Source organism: Athene cunicularia, assembly GCF_003259725.1.
Source record: "Athene cunicularia isolate RWA chromosome 4 unlocalized genomic scaffold, athCun1 chr4_part3, whole genome shotgun sequence".
Taxonomy (NCBI): Eukaryota; Metazoa; Chordata; class Aves; order Strigiformes; family Strigidae; genus Athene; species Athene cunicularia.
The window spans coordinates 14,819,484-14,844,699 of record NW_020799100.1 but is presented as its reverse complement, the minus strand read 5'-3'; the positions used below and the strand labels follow the sequence as shown (position 1 = coordinate 14,844,699).

Here is a 25,216-nt window from a genome sequence, read left to right as displayed (position 1 = left end):
GGCACAAAAATAACTGCTCCACCAACTTACAGCCCACCCACCCTCCCTTAGGGAGCTGGTTTGTTCAGCAGGAGCAGTGTACGGCTGAGCAAGGCAGTGGATAGCGTAGCTCTCAAACTGTCTTAGTTTGTGAGCCCTCTAAAAATTAATTTTCAGGGGGGCCATAGCCCCCTATATTGCAAGCCTCAGACTACTGCCATTGTGTGCTTCCACAGTCCCCTCCAGTCGCCTCTGGACCACAGACCACAAACTGAATATGAAATGCTTAATAAGAGCCAAACTGTCTTGGAAAAAAAATGTGTGGATGCAAAATGCATTTGAAAATCTGGCCTTTTGTATATCTTTTTCTGGAGTCTATTAACCTGCTCTAAACTCCTAAGTTATCTGCAATGTCACTCTGCTTGGCAGGTTTTGTAGGCAGGGGAAGGGCTTATTAATGTGGGTTTTTACATAGATAAATGTGGTTGTGAAGTACTATTGACACATGGAAAAATATTGGTGGATGCTTAGAGAAGAATCGGCTGCTTTGTGATAGCTCTGTGCCAATTTCTTGGTTTGAATATCTTTGCAAACCCCAGTTATAACAAGGCGTGTTGTGTTAAAAAAAAAAAAAAAAAAAAAAAAAAAAAAAAGCAGCATATTTCTGTGGCTTAAAAAGAAGAAAAATCAAACCCAAAACCACACACGCCCCTCCTTAGTAAGAGTTTTGCACACACTGGAAACAAAGGCATCAGCATTTGCTTGTCAGAGCTAATGAAGTTTGCTTGGATCTTAATTTTTCTGCTTGATTTCACAAAGTAATTGAAACTTCCTTTTTGCTGCAAGTTCTTTTATTTTCTTTTTTCCCTTTCTTCCTTTTTCTTTAAATATTCTTAAAAGAACATCTTTTGGTCAGTGAGTTGATGGAATTTTACTCGGAAGGCAGGCGTGGTTCGAGCGCACTGAGCGACTGGTCAGTCAAAGCTTATAGGACAAATTACTTGTGTCTGCAAGTCATTCCTCCAAGTTGAAAACCACCTAGACCAAATAAACCTTGAACTAGAGATTTTATAGGAGCTTTTGAGCATGTAAGTGAAGCTTTTGTAATCGCAGTGATCTGATAAAACCTTAAAAACCAGGGTTCCCATAAAGAAAATAGTAGTTCCACTTGAGGTGATAAAACCCACATCTGGTAAGCTTTGTTTGCTACCTCCTGATGACCTGTGAAACAGCAAATACTCCCTGCTCCAGAAGACAGGATGCCATACCCTTGCTGTGGGGGGCACACAGCAAAAAAAAGCTCATTTGAGAGCAAAATCAGTGGGTTTTGAAGAAGGAGCATCCTCCAGCTCACATTTGCGATTGCACGACTGCAGTGTCTTGCTGCCTGCCTCCCGGCCGGCACAGCACAAGCAGTTTTAGAGGTTAGGATAAGGAGGGGCCTGGGTAATTGAAAGCAAACAAACAGCGAAGACAAAAAAAGAAACATAAAACAGCAAACCCAAAGCCACAAATAGAAAACAGACTTTCCAGATTGATTAGTTGAAATTTGTTTATTTGAAGTCCCAAAAGTTCACATTGTCGCTCTTTCGGGGTGTCTCTCAAACTTGGCAATATGCTAACCATGTGTTTTCAGATCAGCTTTTCACAAGAAAGACCTTGGGTTTTGGTGTGTTGGTGTTACCTTAAACTTTAAATTAAAAGGAGAATGGCAGGCTCCAAAGACTAATTTGTAGTCTTCTCATGCAGGTGTTGCTCAAGAGAATTAATGCTCTGTAAAACTTTTGTTTCATGGAGGATTTTCCTTGGGCGTGTTAAAGAGGACTGAGCATTAAGACATGTTACCAATTATTGGTTTTCCATGACCCTGCTGGAAACAGGTTTAGGAATACCGATGCACTAACTGGCTTTTGGGAAGTGCTTTCTCAATAGAGACGTGATAAAGTCTCATTTTACTTTTGGTTTTCAGGGTGTTTTAGATAGGGAGGTGCTTCCTACCTTCAATAACAGATCAGTAGTGCAGCTGTAATAGATTTTTTTTTTTTTTTTTTTTTTTCTTTTTACAGATTTGGCTTAAATACCCCCAACCCCCCAGACAGAGGAATTACAGCTCCAGTTTATTAACTGTTGGCCATTAATGAGTCAGGTCTAAATGCCTTGATTGTGCCTGAGATTTCTAAGCTGAATCCTTTGCATAATATTAGTATGGCAAGAATGCCTCCCAAGGACAAGCAGTAACTTCCCAGTGCTTTGCTGTGCCTCTCCAGGAAGGAGTAAGTACATTTTGGGTTGCACTGATACCATCTTGTGCCTTGGCGCTATCAAAGCGGGTGGAAGCTCCCTGCCGCTCCAGCAGCCCGGCTCTGATGTTCTCTCACATCCAGGCGCGTTGTTTATATTTAACCAAGGCTTGGATAAACTTCCAAAATAAATGAATGTAGTAGTCCAACTTGGTCTGCTTTGGCGGGGGTTTTCTGGAGTGACTCAAACGTTATAAATATGAAAGTAGCTAGACTTCAAACACTGCTTTTTGGACCAAGTTTTCTTAGTTGTCTCTTAAAGCAGCAAAGGGGAACATTGCCTTGAAGAAATACTTATTTTTTTCTGTTTAATCCCCCTCCCCCTTTCTCTTTTCATCTGCACCCTTCGTTTGCGTCTGCCTTCCTGATTAAGAACTAATCAGTGAAGATAGATTAGTCCGGGAGCACTGCAGCCCTTGGGACCAGTGCAGCTCTGGCGGGTCAGGAGCCAGGAGGCACCGTGGGGTCACCGTCACCGCCACGGAGGCAGGCTGAGCCGCGCTCGAGTGCACGGAGGAATGCGGTAACAGGATTTAAAGGAAACGTACAGAACTAACGAGGATTAAGGCTAATTGTCCTACGAGGGGCGGCAGGATGTGGCCATGTGGGGAGCGACCCCGTTGTGCGAGGGGAGAGTCTGGTAGTTAGGGTGTGTTCATGGAGGATTTGGGTAGGTTTGAGTTAGTTCAGTTGCTGCATGGAGAAATGGAAAAGAGTAGATTGGGGGTGGGGGGAGAAAGTCGAGTTCTTCCTTAAAGACTTCAAGGCTGTTGGAGCAAATATTTCTGCAGTTGGTGGGAAACATCCTACAAATGAACGATTCTTGCTATGCCTGGGCTCTGTTTTTGCTGGCGTTGCACAACTGTCGCTTTGTGCAGGGAACTGACGTCCCCCAACTGCCGAACGCTCATCCCGGGGCTGAGCTAAGCCCGGTAGGAGGTCTCTTACTGAAGGACTTTGCGTGCCAGTGAGTTTGTTTTGAGAAACGGTGTGATGTTGTCAGAGTTGTTTTGGGGACCTTGCCTCCCCTCATAGGTCAGGCTGGTTACTCAGGTCTTGCAGAAAGGCCGTGGGTATCTCTTGGCTTGAATAAGGAGGGATTTGGGGAGCAAAGGCCTCTCAGGGTTGGTCCCCAGTGAGCCAAAGTGGCATCAAGTGCTGTCTGGAGCCAACCATCTACCAAGTGGGACCTGAGGGAGCTGGGCGGTCAGACCAGAAGAGTTAATGCCGTTGTATTGCTGTGCTCTGGGCAAGATTTGTCCCTGCCTGGAAGAAAGTGAAGTTTACCTGTGGCCTGGCCAGAAGATGAAGGGATGATGGCCTTTGGTGCTGCAGGTACCATCAGGACCCTTTGGGCTGGCAGTGCACCATCAAGGGCAGGTGGGGCATGGGCATGGCTCCGCACAGTGAGGTTGTACTGCTGGGTGAGAACTTACCTCTTCCAAACCAGGCCTGAAAAGAACATTACAACCAGTTGCATTTATCTAAATGCTGGTGTCAGATGCTCATCAGCCTGGCAAGCCCTTCTTCACTCGCCTTGGTGGTGAGGGAGGGGAATTGATGGTGACTGTGGGGTCTGCTGGCTGGGTCACGGGGCAGCACTCGCTTGTGGCTCTCCGCAGGTGTGGATGGGCAACCTACCCGAGTGGACTTGTTCTTCCTTGGCCTTCAGGTTTTAGCCATTCATGATAGAAGCAGTCCAAAGCTCACTGCTTTCTGCCTCGTGAGGTGCCTTTGGGGACAATGGGGATGTGCAGAGGCAGCCAGTTTCCTGGCATGAGCTGACTGTTAGATTACAGCTGGACTTTGCTACACCTCAACCCTTAAAGCTTTTAATCTTTTTGTTTGTACTTTCAATTACCAGAAGTCATAACTCCTGCCCCCAAAAAACCCCAAGCAAGCAATGCTCTTGCAAATTGAGCAAGATCTTTGGCTCACTTTTGCTTCCCCCCCCCCGAGTGGGATTCCCGGGGATTTGGTGGTACTGGGTGCTGGGGTGTGGGTGGCCAGTGGTGCATAAGGCATCAGGAGGAAGGAGAGACAAGGAGTTGGTGCTCTGGTCTAAAGTCTGGGATGCCTTTGCAGGGTGGGAAGTAAGCCCCACCATTGGCAGCTGCGTGGAGCAAGGGACTTGTGTGGGTTTTGCTATCAAAGCAATGGAAGCAAAAGTACACCTCCTGTCCATGACACCCAGGACTTCTGGGTGGCCCTGGCTGGTCCTGGCTCTCTGCTGAGCCCCTGAAACCACCCAAGGCAGTGCGAAGGAGTGTGTCCTCATGGGTGAAAAACATCATCCTGCGACTTCCTGGATATTTGCATATTTATTTGTACACTGCCCTTTAATATAGTAGTTTGCAGCTTGCTGGGGGGGGGTGGTGGGGTGGTGTTGTGTTTTTTTTTTTTTTCCCCTTCCCTTTTCCTTCTGTATGAAGCTAGTCTCAGAATTGCAGCAGGTTTCGTAGTGCCTATTTTGGATCCCGCAACAGAGAATTAATCTCTCTGGAAGTTAACGAACATCTCTTTTGCGTTCTAATTTATAGATTAGATTATTGTTAGTATAAATTCCGGGATATTTTTTTTTTTATCTTGAAAACAGGAAATTGTGGCTGAATTTCACAAGCTTTGTTTCTTATTTAAGGAATTAAAAACATCTTTAGGTTTTGGGGCTTTTTAAAAATTTTTTGCTTGGGTCACAGCTGCCAGTTTACATGCCCTTAGTACTTTTATTCCTGTTGCTGCACTTCTAACACGTGGAAATGGCAGCTCCGCTTTGTGCGATGGTGCGTGCTTGGTTTTGCTTTTGCAAGCAGGAAAACTTTTATCAAACCCTGCATAGCTGGTGACATTGGAAGGGTGGGATGTTCGGAGGGGCTGACTGTACGGCCACAGCACCAGCACCTTGGGACAGTGGTCCTTGCCTTGAAATGTGCCGGTGTCACCATTTGGCATTGCTGTGGCTTTCCATGGTTGTGCAGCTCTCAGCTGGGGAGATCTTTTTCATCAGACAGAGTGCTTCCACAAACCCATGAACACTTTCTTTTGAGTTTGTTTTCGTCGTTTGTTTGTTTTTGGGTTTTTTGGGTTTTGTTTTTTCTCCCTCAAAAAGGCACGAACCTCAGATTCACTAGGGTTGTATGACCTCAAAATGTAGCTGAAGCTTTCGAGAGTCATCCGGGACTTGCCAGCAGGTGATCAGTCTGCTGGCACAAACAGGTGAGCCTGGGTGCATCTCACAAGAAACTACTGTCCAGCTCTGAAACATGTTTTTGTGCATTGATGCTGGAATCAGCTATGTTTGAAAAGGGAGAAAAAAAATTAAAAAAATACTGGAAAAGTGGTTGCCAGCAGCTTACTCCTGTTTCTCCTTCCTGCCCATGTGTGGTGCTTTCCTGCACTGGTGAGCATCCTGGGAGGTGCCCAGTGGAGGGTCTGGGGAGTGCAGAAGGGAGTGGAGGGAGATGTTGTTAAGAAAGAAAAAATATTCCAGTTGGAATGACAGTGTTTGTGGTGGAATCCGTTTTGGTTATAAGCTGATTTTTTGGCAAATAGCCCAAAGCTTTATGGAAAAAAACCAAACAGGCAGTTTTTTTGGCTTTGTTTTGCCTTCTTAATGGGGAATTTGAGGAAAAAATGAAAAGGCTCACACAGAAAGTAACTGTCTCCCAGCCAGATCACTTCTATTTACTGTTCCTTGTGCCTGAGGCTTCAGTAATTCTGTGTATTTGCTGTTCCCAATGGGTTCTCTTCCCCTAATCCCCCCTTAATTCCATGAAATTATACTTGGTGGGGGGTTTCTTGGGTTACCCCTGTAAAATCTGCTGGATTTTTTTCTGGATGATTTCTGTTGAATTCTGGTCACTAGCTGCATGCAGTGTTGTTTGTTCTTTTTATCATGACTTTTATTTTTACCTTTACATATACCCAGAATTACTGACTGAAAGTGTTGGGCTTTCTAGGTGTTCTTTGGTGGCTGATGGAGGGGCACTACCTGTCTCAGCTGTCCCGGAGGTGGGTCTCTTGTACGCCTTGTGTATCCGTCCTCCTCACTAGAGAAGTGGAAAAAAACTAAGATAATTTTCAGCATAACTTGTCTGTTGTGTAACACCTCTCACTTAGGGCACGTAGGCAGAGACACGTTATGAAAACTATTTCATGCCTGAAGAATTTGGTGATAATAAAGAGAATTTGCATTTCCTAAGTTCTCACTCAGCAATGTCAAGTAGAGGGTTTTTTTGGTTTTGTTTTTTAATTAAGAAACAGCTCTTGGTTTTCATTGAAGCTTTCTGGCTTAGCTAGAGCCAGGGAGAATCCTCCAGTTAACCAGAGCTATTTGACTCCACAGGTTTGCTTAAATAATAAGTTTAATTATGTAGTATTCTTTTTTTTTCTTTTCATGCCTTATTTGTATATTCAGGTCTTTGTGTGGTTTCTCTCTCTTTTGATGTTTGCAGAAATGCATTATCTTTATCTGTCTGGTTTGTGTTTGGTGTGCCACTAATTGACTCAATATCCTGTTTGTTGGAATGAAAGCGCACTCTATCATGGCATATTTTTCCAGGGTGTAAAACCTCGCAGTATTCAGGCCACCCTGTTGGGAAGGAAATTGTTGGTTGTGCTGTGGAAATGAAGCAATGATGGTATTTTTCCTCAGGTGAGCAGGGTTTTAACTTTAAATGAACTCTTAAAACCCTGCTGAAGGTGAAGTCCTGCATCCTCTGTGCTTGGATATCACCTGCAAAGGGCTCAGTCCTGGGCTGAGATGTGCTCTAGAGAGTTTCTGGGTTTGGTCCATGGGGACCTCCATCTGAACCTTTCTACTGCCCCAACCCCAACAGGGGAGCTGGGCAGGAGAGGACCTCAGCTGACCAGTGATGCTTCTCCAGGGTGCCTTGGAGAGCAGAGGCAGGTCTTTGTCTCTTGTTTGGGGCTGAAAAGCTGCATTAGGAGCATGGAAGGGGCTCTCCTGGTCTGCCCCAGCCCTGGAGGGATGTCCTAGAATTGCTCTGGTCAGCCTCAGTGGGCAGTATTTGCCCAGACTTGGTCCTTCAGGGACCTGGCTCTGTCATGAGCTTGAAGACGAGCTTTGCAGTAGTAATTTGGACTTGGATGGGTGGAAGGCAAGAGCCCTCTTTGTGTCCTAAGTTGCTCTTTCCAGGAGAAAATTGAGGTTCCTAATGTGCATTTGGCTTAATGTACACACATGGATATAAATCTCTCTTGTTCTCTTCAGTCCCTGACCCTCTTGGCAGTAAATTTGGGAAACCAAAGCTGTCAACAAAGCAAAATGGAAAAATAGAAGCCAGACAGACCTCAGTTGTGTACGATATTTTAAGTAACTGTAGGTACGTGCTATGGAAATAATTAGGATTATTTGTTGTGTTGAAGGGAGGTATGTCACTGAGGTATTGTGTGCACTGGCGTTCCCTGCGCCTGCAAGATGGATTAGCAGCTGAGTTAACAGATGCAGTAAAGCTCGACTGAAAATAGTTCACTGTTGTTAAGCGTAGGTGAAAGGCCTTTGGTTTGTGTATCAGAGTGTATTTTGACTGCTTGACAAGTTTTGGGGGAAAAAAAAAATCATTTCAATATTATAAACTTTCTCTGTGAGTCTGGGGAATTTTTCTGTGCCATTAGAGTAATCAGCGAAAAACTGAAACACACGTTGATTAATAACCTAAGTGGAAGCGCGGGGGAAACAAGTGGCTTTAACATTAATAAGGCAAATAAACCATTTATATAAAACGGTTGCTAATTGAGTGGGATGTTAAATATGCGGCAGGCTGGCACACGCTGCCAAACTGCGGTACTTCCATAACCTTACCAGTCAGCTTTGGGAGCCGACTGCACGTGAGGATGTCTTCTGGCTTAAAAAAATCCTGAATGGTTGGAAAAAAGGGGTACAGGCGGGGATGAGCATCCATGGTGGTTGAAGCTGGGACAAGGGGTTCTGTGGCTGGGGAAGGGCTGAAGCCCCTGTGCCTGACCGGAGGGTGATGCTGGCTGCTGACCCCCACGGCAAGGACCTGGGTTTGGGTATGTGGGGTGCACTCTTTTTTTGGTGCTTTCTGGCTTTGAGATCCCAATAGGAATTGCAGATGTTTTGAGGAGGGAAGAAAGGAAGACTGATTCTGGTTGTGTGATGGTGGCCTTTAGGATGGGAAATTGAAAATGGGGTGTGTTATTTTGTGTCTGGTGATAGACGTTGGGAGGATGCTGCACAAAGCACTTCTCCTGGAAGCGTGCAGCAGTGTTTTGGGCTGGAAATAGCAGCATGTACTGGGGATCACCAAGGGAGGTATAGCTCTGAGTGTCCCAACCCCGTTTGACCTGCTCCAACCGGAGGGTACTGACAGCACTGAATTGTTTGCAGGATGTGAGTTTAGAAACTTCTAACTCTGCCCTTTGTGGATGGATCACCTCCGTTAGCAGGACCTCAATACTGTTTTACATCTCTTCCTTCCTGGCACGCGACCGTCTCCACAGGAGTATTCTCCCCAGTAAAATAAACATAAGTGCCCCAGCAGCACGGCTTTAAAGCAGGCGGAGAAGACTAACCACCTGGTGAAAAAGGAGTACTCTGATAAGAGCTGTCAACTAAAAAATTCAAGTTTGCTGCTTATGCCAGGCAAAAAGCTCTCCTTCAAGCAGCAGGCATGTGTGACAGCTGGGGGGGAGGCAATAGAGTTGCTTTTGGGTGTGTTGTGCCTGAGGTTGGATTTTTTTTTTTTCCCTTGCTTTGGTGTTTGCAGTTTAGTGTCATTTCACCTGGAAATATTTATATGCTGAGACACTATCTGCATTTCTGTAGTGCTCTTCACTAACAGATATCTAAAAGCAGCATAAGCAGCCGTTAGGGTGACCCAGCCTTGCCTTGGGGGCAGGGACTGCTGTGGAATATGTGATTGTGCCGATAGACCCTGGGGATTACGGCAGCAACATCATAGATGAACAAGAGCTCATGGTCCATTCCCAGTGGTGCTGAGCATCCCTGGCTCATTTTCTAGCCAAGAAAACTGGGCAATTTTTGGTATTTTGGGTACAATTGAAGGTGGTCAGATTGGGTGGATGGTTCGGTAGCCGTGTCTGTCTCAATGACTCCACTGGAGTCAATCACAAGCTTGTGCTTTTCTTTCTCCTTGTCCCTTGTTAACGTGGGGCTGGAGCAGCAGAGCTGTGCTCAGGGGTGATGCTAGTGTTTCTTGTCATCTTTGTTGGGGGTTTTGAAAAGCCTTGGTAGCATGTCAATTATATATGATGGGTGGAAGCCTAATATTCTGTGATAATTAGAAGGGAAGTCTAGTGTGAAATCGGATTAGAGCTCGGCATTACAGTCCAGGATTCCTTTGGTAGTTGGTTCAGAGGAAGTCATAAAACTCTTCTAAAGATGACACAAGCCGAGCTAGAGGGAAGAGGCAGAGCACAAGGCTGAAATGGTGGCCCCGCTCACTGGTTCCCCCAGCAGTGTTTGCCTCGCACTCCTCCACTAGCCTAGCTTACCCCAGCCCGTTTTGTCACATGGAAGCAAAGTCTAACAGTGTCTCAGACCATAAACTGCTTTTGGCTTGTTTACTGAGCTGCAATGAAGGGCTAGACTGTGTACAGGAGTGTTAAAGAAATACCCCCCCCCGCCTACCAGCAAACCACTCCTGAAAGTTTAGCTAGTTCTACGGCTGGGTATATTTTAGGTATGAACTTGATCAAGGCGAGGAGAAGTAGGCTGGAAAAGCATGCTAGACATCCAGAAACAACATTTTGAAAAGGTCTTTAAAAATTGTTCTGTGAAGGGAGCTGGTTTTCAAGATCACAGAACCTCAGCGTTTGTGCTGCACATATACTCATTCGATGAAAACTTGTTTTCTGACACATTGCAAAATAGTTACTTGATTTGGAAGAAACTCTGTGTGCCTGGAGTCTGCTAAATGTGGTGTTTCTGTAATGGCTTAAATCATAAGTTTGCAAGACTACCTTTCTGAGCACATTTCCTTGGATGTACAGATGGTAACATCGTGTACCATTGCATTTCTATCTTTAAACCACCACCTCCGTTCCCCAGAGGTGTGCTGTTAACTAGCCAAGGAGCAAGCTTCTTCTGTAATGTTGGTCCTTCCTTTTCCTCTCTGTATTCATATGTAATATAAAATAGAGAAAAAGTCTTGCTGCAACAGGCCAGGAGAAAGATCTGCAAATCCATGACAAGCTGCAGCCATGGTATGCATATGCGGTAGATATTTGGAGTCATTCTCTGCTACTTAAGCTCTTTTTGCCATGCAGCCCCCGAAGTGATGATTGCACACCCTGCCAAACAATTCAATAAAAAGCCTAACTTGAAAGGAAGCTGTGGCAGAGTTATATTTTTGCTGTGCTCACATGGTGATAAATTACAAAAGCTGCCGAGTCTTTAACACTCATCAGTAGATGAAGAGTTGCCTTGTATGGGCATTGTTTGATGGGTTTTAACTTGGGAAATAATTATTGCCGAATGACAGTGAGCACACACAATGAGTGTTCTTTACATAATATACATAAACATTAGATCTCTTTTTAAGTGGGCCTAAATACTCATATTTTTCACTCCTTTTCCTTAGAGGAGTTCGCTTTGGTCTGGGCTCTAGACTGGTGTTTCTGTGTGTACAACTGGTCCATGCTCCCGTGGACCACTGGCAGCGGCTGATTTCCAGGCTTCATCGTTATCATTCCACTGCATGCCGTGGATTTAGCACTGTTGGGTTCTGAAGCTGTTGTCTGATGCCATGCTTTGGGGTCTGTTCGCGGAGGCGCGAGCAGCTTCTGACGCTGCAGCCGCTGACCAAAGGGGCGTGTGGTGGTTCCATCACCCAAGCAGGCAATGGCACACGGGGGTGTTGTGTTGCTCTCCCTACAAACTCGGGTGTGGGATGAGTCCTGTGGATGGATGCTGAACAGATCAGCTCTGCTAGCTGACTTAAAACAAAGGCTAGACGTGAGATTTCTCACAAACTGTGTCAGTGCCCGTTGCTTTGTTCAGCAAGGACATACTCTGAGGGATGCAGAGGTGCTAAGGACAACCCTCATGGGAAAACTGGGGGCCCCAGCATCTTCTAGTGACTTTCTATTGATGTCTCCCACTGTGACATAAGCAATCTGCAAGAAAAGCAGCCCCCAGCCCTAAACTTTGTTTTTTAACGCTGGGTAACACAGTGCATCCTCCTACGATTAGCACTGAGTAGTTGGAGCTGCGCAGCTCCAGACAGAGCTAATTCTTGATCACAAGCCAAGACCACATAGTGCTGACATGACTGAGAAATATCTTCCATAATTAGATTGCTTGGTCATTCATTTTTTAATGTCTGAGTTGCATTTTAGAGCATAATTTCTTAATGATCAACCAAATGGGTTCTGTGCAAGCTTGATTTACTATCAGTAGCATTATCCTAGCGTGGCTTTGCACGTATGTTCCAAGGAGGCACTGTGCAAATCTGGGATGGGGAGGGGGACCGTCAAAGAAAAATGATTTTGGTTTGTAACTGTTATTTGTATCTGTGAAATACACTGGGCTTTTATTTTCTTTATTATAAATAAATTGGAGTAGTACTTAAAACCACTGTTTTAGGGATCCCAGGGCATCTGTGGACAACTTCAGGAGTGTCTGCAGAGTGTAACTATGAAAAGAAATCCAACTATCAGTAGGTTTGAATCTGCCAAGCAGGGGAGAGGCCCTCCCACGTAAAAGACTGGGAAGCATGTAAATGGTAACCACCAAAGGTGGGCATGCGTCATGGAAATGAGACTGAAATCATGAAGTGTATTTCAGATAAAATATTTCCAACATACCTTCCCCCCACCCCCAAAGAAATTTAGGGAAAAAAAAATCCCCAAACTGTTACAAGAGCTTTGAAATAAAATTATTTTGACACCTTGAAACTAGCTGTCACTCTAGCTGTAATTATAGCTTCCCTGCTAGTTATGTTTCCTGTTGTGTCAAAGAGCCTTAGTCCTGTGTTGGAACTGGAGCAGAGAGATTCAAAGTGAAATAAAGTGGTGGAGCTTGGGCACTTTCTTTTTTTTAATGCTTCTTAGTAAGGCAGGCTTGTAGAGGAATGCCCGGGCATGCTCCAGGATGGATTTGGTGGGCAGGAACCAAAAATCCTGGGTGTACCTTTTCCTCTCTTTCAGATGACTTACCAAGCTACATGCAGCTGCATCCCTTGGTGCTGCACCCCTTGTATTTGCTTCTGGAGGTGCTTCTCTGAGACAGAAGCAAGTAGAGTCCCTGAAATAAAATATATCTGTAGGGAGAGATAGCAAGATTTTTCTGTAAGTTGTGCCTAAGCAATGCTGCTTCCCGTAAAAGACTTTGAGCTTTCCATAATTCAAGAGCAGCAGACAGTCTTGTGCAATAAATTAGCTCTGACAGAATTATCTGTTGGTCAAGGTCTCTCTATAATGCCAGGGAAAACAAACAAACCCTGTAGTGCAAAAGGAAAATAGATTTAGGAGGAGAGGTTCTTAGGAATTATATATGTAGCTAGATATAAAAATATTTATATCTAATTTTAAAATGTTCTTGAAGTGGCTGAAAGGAGACATACAAACATTTCTGGGCTAGAAAGTCTGCGAAGGTTCAGTAGTTGGGCAGATGATGTTACGAGAACTTGCACAAGGCAGGCAGAGGAGCAATCCTCGCGTTAGCCATGGGCAGGCTTTGTTTTGCACCATGCAAAACCTGCTTTTGTTTCTCTGAACACACTTGTGATGCTCTAGGAGGTAGGATGGTTCTTAAGTACGTGCATGGTTCCCAGCCTGTTGTGTGTAGAGGTTATTTTCTGTGCAGGGGGCTGACAAGCCCCTTGCAGCTCTGTCAGTGAGTCTGAGTCTCAGTGGTGGTTGGAGGTTGTTGGTGGCTTCCAGGGTGAGAGCAGGTAGGGAGGAAGCCTTCACTTCTCCATCTGCTTCCTCAGGATGAAGGATAAAGTTTGGCAGCGGGGTGTGAAATGGGAGAGAAGGCAGCAGCTTACATGTAGGCTGTGTCTTTTAAAATACCATCTGACTTGGAAGGATGAGTTTCTCAAACTAACTGCTTGTTTTGATCATATCTTCAGTGTTGACAAAGATTTGCACAGTTTGCCCAAGTTTGAACCACTTTAGTATAAGCCCACCTGCCTGTGATGGTGCTGTGCTGTGGGACCTGTCAGAGAAGCTGGAGCTGAGGATTGTTAGGCAAAGAGTTTATCTTGGCCCACAGAACTTGACAGCAGAATTTTCTTGGTGGTGCTGGAAGAGGACAGCTTCATCCTGTACTGCAGCAAGACACTCTAAAAGCAAATTATATGGGGCCAGATCCTGTGCCCAGATTGTCTTGTGAAATTTTGAAATGGAACTATGGTAGATACTGAAACACTTTACAATTCCTCTGACTAATCCAGTTTGAGCCAGATTACTCTTAGGAGAGAATTATCTTTCAGGGTGAAGAAAGAAAAATGTGTTTGAATTCTCCAAAAACAAATACCTAATTTTGCCCAGCATGATGACAGAAAACTGTAAAATTAGGAGCTGGGAAATATAAGGCTTTTTCATGAGCTGTTGCATAAAACAATATATTTTAATATCAGTGTTAACTGTGCTTCTGAGAGAGATTACTACTTCTGTGGTAATTGGAGGTAGGGAGGTGAAGAAAAAATGATTTATCTCTACAGAAAGGACCATTGCCATTGATACTGTGTTGTGTATTAACTGAATGAATTGCAAGTAGTTAAAATACTCAGCAAAAACTTCATGGAAGACACCAGCAAATTGACCTGTATATACTGTGGTTCTTCAAACTATACTGTGCAAGATGAGTATCTGTTTATTCTGTTTATTAACTGAATAAATAAGACTTGTCTTTCTGCAAGAACATTAAAAAGTTAAGGTGTGGTATTTACATGTGTTGCTGTAAAGTTCCTCTACAGAATCAGGTGTTGATGGTCCAGCTCTCGCAGAGAGGGGGTTCTCCTTGGGAGTAGATGGTGCTGTGGGTCCTTGCACCCCCTGCCTTGCAAGCCAACCTCTTTGCCCTTGCCCAGAGTATTCTTTTAACTCGGGATATTTTCTCTCTGCTTTTCAGGTGACCACTTGAAAGTCTGCTCACAAGGCTACACATGCTGCTCTCAAGAAATGGAGGAAAAGTACAGTCAGCAGAGTAAACACGACTTCAGAAATGCTGTCGTAGAGCTTAGCAATCACCTACAGACCATGTTTAGTTCCCGATACAAGAAGTTTGATGGTAAGTGCAGAGACCTTGAACTTGCTCTCCTTGGGATAAAATGTAAAACATCCTCATCCTGTTGTTCTCTGTGCAGTTGTTCTGCTCTGCCTCTCCCTTTGCTGGGGAAGTTCATGACTCATGGCTCGGAGGGCAGAGCATGCCTTGTTTTGCAATCCCCTGAGAGAGAAATACTTGCTGGTTATGGTTGCTTGTTTCCCAAAGAGAGAGATCTTTCTGATTAATCTTTTGAAAAACCATTTTGCTTTTAATGTAAGATTGCAGTTAGTTTTGTTGGTACAACCCCGCAGCACGTGTAATTGTAACGTGCACATCTTGCAACTGATCCACAAAGATGCTGATCTTTCCAGTGTGTTGTGAACCAACAGGAATTGTATCCATCTCGCTTAGCCTTTGGGCTAAGAAGAGCAGCAGATAAAGAGCTGGTTTTGTGCAAAGGCCGAGGGTTCAAGTGTGATGCAGGGTCAGAAGTGAAATGAACAGTCTCAGCTGAGTTCCCATCACTCAAGTGACGCTAACTGCTGACTGATAAGCAAATGACTGGTCTTGGCACTGCCCTCGGATCCGCAGTGGTGTCCCGTCAGACTGGGTCTCCATAAGGCACGCCTGGCTCATGGGAGCTGCAGGAGGAAACTCCCTCCAGAGGTAGCTGGCACACACCCTTACAGCGTTGCCCACCTTGCAGCTGGGTGCCTTTCTTTTAAGAATGCCTCTTGCAAACAGACAAAGTTAATGCCTAGACATCAGGCACAGCACCCGTCTGAGATCCGAGTAGCATCTCTTGGTTTTGTTGCTGAGCTCTTGGTCGTGGCAGTTCCTGCGGGGCTCTGCAGGTGCCTCTGTGCTCCCCGTGGGCATCCCTGGGAGGGAGGAGCAGAGCATCAGACTCCTGCCTGGGCTGTCCTTGTTGACTGGGGGAGTGAGGTGACACCCAGTTGAATATGAAAATGCCTGCAGCATCAGGCAGACTGCATTGCTGAGACTGTTGTTCTGCTTTTACACCATCATCACTGTCTGGTAGGAGAGGGCAATTCCACCACACAGCTCCCCAGACCATTTTCTTGCTTGTTCAATCATTGGTCCAACACAGTTTTTTTCTACTAATACCCCCGAAGTCTGTGCCTTGAACCTCTCGGGGACCTCTACACTACTGCAGCAGGTAGCAGCCCCTTTCTTTCAAAAGGGATTGGCACTTGGGTGAGTGAAAAAGTCCCTGGGTATGAAATTGCAGTGAGTCAAAGTGGAATTACGCAATCATCTTGATAGCATCTAAATCTGCTAGCTAAATATTTCCCTCTTAACCTCTGTTGTCTCTACCTGCTGGTACACCAAACAGGTGATAGAGAGGGAACCAAAGTGTCTAGACTTGCAAGCTTATTAAATGCAGAACAAGACACTTAATGAAATCCAGCCCATAGATAAGCTCTTTCAAAGAGACCAGAGGAACAGCATCTGCTTCACCTTAAATGAACGACAAGGCTTTTTGAGATGCTGCATTTAAAAAAAAAAAAAAGATCATGCATGGTTCACTATATTAGCATCCCTGACGCGGTGCAGACGTATTTCTAGGCGTGTCTGCCTGTTTGTAGGGTGAGAGATGGCTGCAGGGCTTCATGATAGTGGGGGGGATATTAAGCTGGATACCTGTCAAAGCACGAGGCTTCAAAATGGGTGAGCTTTGATAGGGAGCTCTGTATGAGCTGATGTGTTTGTGCTGCGTGGTTCTTCCATCAGCCCCTCACAGCATGAGCTGTGCTGCTTCTCACCCTGATCTTAGTCCTGGGACTCTTTCACAGGCAAATCTGGAAGGGGATGGTGTGATCCTGCTCCTGGAAGCTGGATTTACTGTGCCCAGCCCATTCCTGAGGGATGTTTCTCTGCCCTGTACGAAACTAACAAAAGAGAATTAGCAACCTCCTCAGCTTGTTCCAAAACATAATGGCCCCGTCTTTGAGCGTTTGCTAATACCAGATCTAAATCTTCATTTGCAGCCAAAACTGATTTAGGGATTTTTTAATCTTACCTGGGGTGGAAGCAGGGATTAATTTATTACTGTCCTCCATTTACCTCCTGGAAGACTTTTAATCATGACTGTCTCTCTCCCTCCAGCCCAGTCACTGGAGGCTCAAGATGCTCCTTCTTCAGCAGCACTCTTGCTGGTGGCTGGGACAGGTTGAGGAGTTCCCGTCTGAGGTCTTTAGACTCTTCTGTAAAAATTCTGGAGTACTGTACCCTAGACTATTGTGGTGGTTTTGTTTAAGAGCTTGTTGAGTGATTGGCTGTGTATGGTGCGGTTTCCTTCCTTTGGTCCTGGTGTTTGGTCATCAGATCAACTGTGGTCAGTTCTGCTTTGCGCATTTGAGTTCTCCTTGTCTAGTGTAATTCTTACCACACTTTTTGAGGCAACGTGCCCAGACTATGGGAAGGAGAGACAATAAAGACCTATATATTTGTCCTGACCTCTAGGGATGAGATTGGAAGGACATACGGTCCCTTCCAGAGCTGCTCTTTTGCCTGGGCCCATGCTGTGATTTTAGTGTTTGCAGCTCTTTAGGACTGCCTTATTACTAGTAGGGAAAACCATTCAAGTGAAAATAAAGCTGACACAAAAGAACTGTGCACCTTCCTGTTAAACAAGAAATCCTCAGTGCTACAGCTGTGTAGAGGGACTGAGCAGGCAAGATGAGTTATTGCAGAGACTGAATTCACTTCACTTAGCTGGTCTTCGGGCAAATGGGACAAATGCTCCTCTTGCAGGGTGACACAGCCCCGTGCTATGAAATACCACTCCAGGATGCAGCTCAAGCAGCAAACTATGTCCTCCAGCTCTCTGGAAATCTTTGTTGCAGGTTCTCTGGCTGCTAATCTCTCAGCCTTGACATTCAGGTCCAAGAGGGGAGGCAAACCCGAGCTGCCTCCGTTATGTGATGACCTTTGCAGCAGTTGCCACTGCAAAAGGACAGTCAAAAGTGGCGGCACGTCCTTTGGATGGAGGCTGTGATGCCCTGTGGCTTTTGGAGCGTTTGCATCAGCTGTTGCCGGAGCGCTGTGTGCTGTTGGAACTGTTGCCAGAATTGCTCTGATCTGACACAAAAGCCGTACGGAAATGGATTATCTCCTCTTAATCGGGAGCATGGAACAAGCTGCTGATTATCCGTCCCCAAAGGGCTGACCAGAAGTCATTTTGGTTCTTAATGCGTAATGTGACAGCGTCAGATCCTCCTGTGCGTGTTCCGTTTGCAGACGCTGGGAGAAGACTGGAGCTTCGGAGTCGCATATCTTATATATTCTGTCTAAATGTTTGCTTACAGTACAGCTATGTATGCTCCTGGGGGTCCCTCCTTTTGTAATTTAAACCATTAGCCTGATCCTAGTGTAGCGGTAAAGTATATATTTTCAGCAGTAAGAGAAATGCTTTTTTGATAAAATATAAAATACTTTGAGAGTTGTCAGATTCTCCATCACTAGATATTTTTAGAGGTAAAGATTTGCTTTTGTTTCCAGCGTACGTGATCTCAGATATTTTTATGGGCTTCACTGAGAAATTAGTGGCTGAGACTCTCCGGCCATGCAAGCATCGCCCTCTGTGACAAGGACAGCCATGGGAAAGCTGCAAAGCTGTCCCAACTATGGTGATTTCTTATGCCACAGAAGCAGCTATAGCAGTCAGGGCTTTAAAAAAACACACACACACACACACACACACACACACGCCTTTTTATTTTTTTGTTAAATCCCCTTTGCCTTCTCATCTTCAGCAGTTAGTGCCCTCCCCTTCCCTCTCCCAGGGATTAATAACATTAATAGGATTAATGGTGACATTAAGACTGCATAAATGCTTGGTCCCATTTATTAAACTCGAACTTTCACCTCTTTTGCCCTTTCAGGCTAAAGTTTTCCACGCCAGGCTCTGTGCTAGCCAAGCAGTCCTTCAGGGAAATTGCTCAGCTGTTTTGAGGAATTGGAGCAGGGACAGGACATAGCCCATAACTCTTCAGTGTTTCCGCTGCTCTGTTGCTTCCTAGATAAGATATTCTTAGTTTTGTCTTATTAAAGACACCTTCTGAATCTCTTGGAAGACATAACTGTTGTGCCAGGCTTTTCTGGGGGGAGATTTTTTTTTTTTTTTTTTTTTGGTAGATTGATTGCAGAGTGATTGGTGGGGGCAGAGCCCCTGTGAGCAGAGGGGCTGCTGAGCCTCTGCCCTGTGGGGCTGAGTCCAGCAAACAGCTGCTTGTTCTCCTGCCCCTGCATTTCACAAGTGCTTTTGCTGTTGCACTTAAACCAAGTCTTGTCCCTTTCTTCTGTGTGTTCCAGATTTAGGGGAAGGCAAGCAAGCTTCTGCAACCCTTGTTGTACAGGAATGCTATGTACAGGAGACAAATGTGAGATGGTCTGTCCCCACGCTGGGCTGGCAGTAGGTTTGATGTTCCCAGAGCCTAAGTGACAGAAGGATTTTTACAAAACGGTACAGCCTGAGCCAGCATCTGGGAGACTATTAAATGCTGAGAGTCTTGTTTCTGATCTGCTCTGACTTTTCCATTAGCGTTTAAGATAAAACAAATACAGAAGTGTAAAACGAAACCCCTTTGGGACATTGAGAGGAAAGAAACCAAATCCAGGCAGGAGGAGCCAACTAGGGGTCCCAGAGACTGTGGTGCACCCACTGCTCTGCTGCGTAGGGACTGGGCAGAGAGCATGAAGAGGGATCCCTGCTTATTGGGCTCCATGTTTATGTTGGGCAGAGTAGCCACAGAAATAAAGTGCAGTTGTGCCATGCATCTCTGAAGCATCCCAGGGCGCCCTTGATCCTCTAGTGTGAGCCCTGTGTTACTCCTGGGTGCGTGAATTACTTCTCGTAACTGGCCTGTGACAGTCTGAGTGACTACTTGTGGAGGATGGAGTGTTGGCCAAATACTTTCCAAACTCTGAAACTGGGCAAAAGCCCCTAGAATCTCGTTTCTGAATTTAGTTTGTGTTGTTCAGACAACCCTTGGCTTCCAGCCACTGTCTCCAGGTAGAAGTTAGAGGGAGGTGTGCTGGGACAGTGGGATGCATGGCTGGGAATGAGGCAGAAGAAACAAGAGAAAGCTTTTGGTGGTTTCTTCTCTGCTCCTCCAGTGTGGAAGCAAAAGGTGAAAGATGAGCCCTGTAGGTGCCAGCCTACTGCTCCTATAGTTAGAATTTGGCAGACCATCGGGGTGCTCCGCCTTACCAAAATAACTGCCCTTTGGGGACCTTCATCTCGCATTAACTCTTTTGGAGTAACTTAATGGAAACAGCCTGCAGGAGCAGAGACCCGGGACCTCATCCTGCTCCTGTGCCCAGGGCCTGCCCGTGGCCATGGCACTCAGGACTGTGGGGTTAGTCCTGGCTGCTGGTGCATTTATCTCTGCAGGAGGCAGCTCCAGGTGTTGTGGCACAGCAGCAGCACTGGGAGCAGAGACCTGGTGGACCTTTGATGCTTGCTGTGCCACAGCTGCATGGTGTTTGTGCTTCTGAATAAATCTGTATGGTGGAGAGAGCTCTACCATTACAGCCCATCCTCCGGTGAATGTGCTGATGACGGCTGTATCATTAACATAAAGGTAATAGAGTGGTTTTGTCTATCTGCTGCCACTCACATCTAGATGAAGGCACAGCCTCATTCTTCCCCTTCCAGTAAGGGATGACACCAAACCTCATACCAATGAGGACAGAAAAGGGTAGGAAGATCCCTTAAATTTTGCAGAAGCAGTTGCTGAGAGCCAGTCCTTCAGACTTTGTTTTGGACCTGTGGTTACCCAGGGTAGGGTTGGAGTGATTTAGGAGGAGGAGGGAGCAACACCAACACAATTCCTTTAGAAAGTCCCACTTGTGGGCTTTTGTTTGTGTTTTCCCACTCACTGCAACAGTAATGAAACAAATTGTCTGCTGTCTGTACCTTGGAAGTTTATTCTTTGTTTTCATGTAACTGGCTCCTCTCCATCTGGAGATTTTTAAGGAGGTACATTAGCAGCTGTGCTTTTTAGTCTTGTCCGTTGAGAAGGGCGATTCTTGGTTGACAGTTGCAGGGACCAGACCTCTGTTTTGGGAGGCTCAGAAAGATCCTGGGGTCAAGTTAGCTCAGAAGGAGATTTCAGAACCAGGGAGGCTCCTGCCCTGTAGTTTGAGGGGGGAACTATCAAAAAAACCCCAACCCAAACCCACCAAAACCAACAAAAAACCCCACCAAATCCAAAATTAGATTATTTTTTTTTTTTTTTAAATGGAGCAAAATGTGCAAAAGAGCTTTGTGTATGGTCTGGGAGGGATCAGTCTTCTGCCATCTCAGGTCCAAGCAGTTCTGCTGTTAAGATCACAGGTAAATTGCTCTTACCCTTTTATTAGTTTTTTCCCAAAAGCAAAGAAGTGGGCAGCAGGCTTTATACTTGGCTACAGGAAACGTGCCTGGTGCTCTCTGGTTACTAATTGCTGTCAACCAGTCAATGAGCTATTGTTTGTCTGTTTAAAATTAACTCTCTCTTCCTCTTTCCTGGACAAAGGAGCCACCTAGCTCATGTGCAGGCTCAGATTGCTTGCATAGTCCTGGGAACTGCTCCCCTGGATGCCGGTTGAGTTGGTGGTGTTTTGGGGTCTTGTGATAAGCTTGGGGCTGTGATGTTCCCCTGGCACAGAGCTGGAGCTATTTTGTTAGTGTTAAATGTGCTGTAATGTCTTAGTGTCCAGCCATTTGCATGCTGGATGAACAAATAAGAGCGGTGTCCCTATCTGGAAGAGCTCTCCATGCAAATAGAACAAGATGAGGGGAACTGAGGTAACGGGAGCAAGAAAGCCATCCCGACTGTTCAGCAGCACAAGCCCTCTTCAGGCTCTTCAACAGCAGTAGGAAGGGAGGCTGGGGAGAATACGTATGTGTGAATACCTTAGTGAGTGTCCCAGAAAGCTCTGAATTGGGGGTATGCAGGAGGCAACCTGAAGGAGTTGTTTTTGCAGGTGATTTTTGCTGGTTGGGGTGGGAAGTTGGTGTCTTGGTACTGCGTGGACGTGGGTCAGCAGGCTAAAGCAGCTGAGAAATAATAGATGTGCTTGAAAGGTCAGTTGAAATTGAGGAATGGGTGCAGTGAAAAATTAGACATAGCGGAGGAGTGGAGGGAAGAGCAAGCAAATGGAGGGAGAAGGAGAAGCAGCAAGAGAGGTCTGTTGGGGAAGATGGCTGTTGGGTCATGGTCATGAGGAGGATGGAAGAGCTGGGAATGAAGGACCTGCTGCTCAGGGAAGAGGCAGCATGGGAGCAGCAAGAGGAAACCCTCTAGAGCTGACCCCGAGTGGGATGCGTGAGCAGTGACGGTCCCTGGAAACGGACAAGGAGGCTGCAAAGTCTGAGCTTGTCCTGCTGTGTGGGATGCAGCCGCGCAGGATGGACCAAGAGGGGAACAAGGGCATTTCTGCTGTCACTGCTTTGCTAATTTGTGGGACAACTGCTACATGCAGCAGGATGTGATGTGCTGCTGTTTGCTTCTTGAATCACAGACAGCAATCTCCGTGCTGCTTTTTTCCTCCTCCTTCGTTGCTTCTTGTTCTTTTAACAAGCTTGGTCTCAGTGTGATGGTGGTGGTCTTGCGTGGTGTGTTCTCTTCTGGGCTTCTGCCAGCCCCAAGGTACAGATGAAGATTATGCTCTTGAGCCCTCTAAAACCAAAAATTTATAGTAATCCTGTTTTTTGGGGGGGGGGGTTGTTGTTTTTTTGTTGGGGTTGGTTTTGTTTTTTTTTCCTATGAAGCTGCAGTCCAATTGTTGTTATTGTCTTGAAACTTTTCATCAATCAAGCAAAGTCTGGGGAGATGTTTGTTGTCCCTTCCAGCTCTCCAAGGTTCACATGTCAGGGCTGTTGCTGTGTCACTGGCATGATTTAAGCCTGTACTTCTCCAAACTCCGTGGAAGAGTTCTTCCCATGTCGGTAAGTGCTAACACATGTTTGAAAACAGGACAGAGAAACAGCTTGTGGATTTGCCCTGCCCTTCCTGAGTTCATATTCAATAAATGTGTTAACACTCTGTATTCATCGGTTTCTCAACACTTCTGGAAAAAGGTTGTTAAGCTATGGTTTGTTTTTCCCTGGTGGAAATTACAAATGCAGTATATGCAATAAAGGAAGTGAAGGCATATTAAAAGTAATGAGGCACATTTAGAAAAAAAATATCTCTTTTTCCTTTGGAGTAGGTGGCATGGCTATGGATGGCTTCACCTTCGAGGTGAAAAGAGCTGTGAAACATTCGTCTCTTTTCCTCCAAATTCCTTTTATCTGTCCGGATTGAATTTTTCTCTGGATGGTAGGAGCAGCTGCAGGGTGGAGTTTGCATCCACAGATGTACCTCTGTGAAGGCGCTGGGATGGTGCAGCCTTTGGGGCCGCAGCTCGGGCAAGAGTGTTTGTCTGGGAATCCATCTTGCTGTTGTGGATGTTTTATGTGTAAACCATTTTATGAGAAGATATAATTAATGTCTTTGTGGCAATGTTCTCCTGTACACACTAGAAAGCATAATTGTCTATACAGACAAGAAAATTAAAGGTTTCGGTAAGACAGATGGTCCTTAATTAATCATAATCTGGACAACATATTAAGAGTATACCTGAAAAGCTGGGTAGCAAATTATCTGAAACTAATTAATTGTGCCCATAAAAATTCAGCATGTTCCCTCTGCGTGCTTGAGCCTAGTTTTATTTGTTTTTTAAGGTGTGTTGAGTAATTGCATGTCTACCTGGTATCTGTTTGCATAGTTAATTTGGAAACCTCAAACAGAATAAGGCCAGTTGAAAACACAGCTCTAATCTAAGCATGGGAAATGTAGCATGTCCGTCAGCTTTTGGGAGCAGAAAGGTGCGTGGTAGCTCTGGTCTCCTTTTGGAAGGACACCAGCACACCTGAACATGGCCAACAGATGGGCATCTGTAGAGAGCACGTTGGTTCAATGGCTTTGCTGAGCTCTTGGACAAGACTCTGACTTTTTTGCACTGCAGTTAAAGTTTCCTCTGCTCTGTAATATGTGGGGTTTTTTAGGTGCTTAGCCCTGGATCACTTATGGTTTGACTCTTTGCAGTTGCTGTAAAAGAAGCAAGTGGGGTGTCGTGTGTGAAATTATTCTCTGAAATAAATGTGATCAGGAAATTCAAGGCAAAACTCTCCACTCCTATGGTGGTCAGCTGTTGGTTCAGCCCTGAGGGCTCCCTGCCTGGGGCATGGCTGGAGGGGCAGAGGACCTCAGTGCTTTGCTCCTGCAGAGGGGCAGCCGGTGCCAGTGGTGGCAGGAGGCAGCTCTGGCCAGACTGTTCTGCTCAGACTTCTTCCTTTGTCACCAGCGTTCATAGGGAAATGCCAAACCTGCCTGTGGGTAAAGGGGAACATGCCCCTTTGAAGTGTTCATCTAATTTCCAGGAGATGCCTTTGATTTAGGTAGGAGTGTGTCCTACAGCAGCAGGCTTTCCTCATCAAAAGCCCTTTTGTATGAAAATCCCACTCTTAATATATCTGACAATGTTAGCATGATGAATAGGAAAATGTTGCATCCCTCACTTAAAATAATATTTTCAGATAAGATCAATGAATCCAAGATGAAAAAAAATAGTGGGTACAAAAATCCGAGGAAGTGGATGTGTTGTCTGGAGGTGGGATTTGCCCCGTGTGTGCCTCGCAGTGGGTGGAGTGATTGTGTTTCTTCAAGTAGCTCATGTATCCATAATGTGGAAGAAAGATTCTTCTGAATTTTTCTGGCAGTGGAAACTGATGTCATGTGGAAGCACCTTGGGGAGGTGCGGTGCTCTCCTCTGCTGGGTTACTGGCAGGGCTGGTCTGCCCTCAAGCTGCAAATGGGTAATACATCTTATTACCTGCAAAAAAGGAAATTGCCAAGTAACTGTGGTTGTTTCCCACTGTGCTCTTTTTGGAAGGGTTTGTTCAAAAGCAGATAGTTCTTTTTCTTTCTTTTTTTATTTTTTTTTTCCCCCCAGGGCTTTTATTGCAGAAATACCAGATATGTCATATCCAGTCTTTCTTGCAGTTTCATGACATCTCTAGGCTTTTTTCGAGTGTTGGGCACTGAAATGCTACCCTGAAATTCAAATGTGTTGAAAGAATAAACAGAGCCCAGAGCTGTAGATTGCCTGACTGCAGATTACTGCCTCTTCTATCTCTAAAAGTTAATTGCATTGGAAATGTCATCTTCCTTTGAGCATCAAAGTCTGTACTGTCCACGGGATTTATTTTGCAATACAGACAAATTTTAAACTTTATTCTTGGCATTAGGAAGGATTTTGTGTCTCTGGCCCCACTGGGCAGCTTGGCTGTGCTCTGCAGACAGCAATGCTGGTACCCTCACCCCTACACTTGTCCTCCTGAGCATCTACCAAGCGACAAGATGACTTTGCATTAGCAAGGCTTTGCTGAGATGGGATGAGCAGTGAAATATGGACTTGCTCCTGTATCAGGTTGGACCATAGCTGGCTGAGCCATGTCAACCCAACACATTGTCTGTGGTTTGTCCTCTCTGTGTAACCCAGACATCTCTTCATGCTCTGCTCTTAGCTAGGAGAACCAGGGAGACCTTCAAGCCCCATACTGCTCCCGTGGGACAGTTTGTGAAGTCCTTCCCAGCTGTGTGTGTGCCTATGCCTGTTTGTCGACAGAGGGGCCGGCCCTTGTTCTGGGAGTTTAAACAAG

The 25,216-nt window shown here is 45.5% G+C and overlaps 1 protein-coding gene across 1 annotated transcript in view; it reads left to right on the top strand.

Moving 5' to 3' along the window:
* GPC4 (glypican 4) overlaps window positions 1–25,216 on the top strand; it is a 58,738-nt gene that overhangs the window by 6,764 nt on the left and 26,758 nt on the right. The window contains exon 2 of the mRNA XM_026848700.1: window positions 14,362–14,520. Coding sequence (XP_026704501.1) covers window positions 14,412–14,520 — 109 coding nt within the window. The 5' untranslated portion in view covers window positions 14,362–14,411. The remainder of the gene's footprint in view (window positions 1–14,361; window positions 14,521–25,216) is intronic.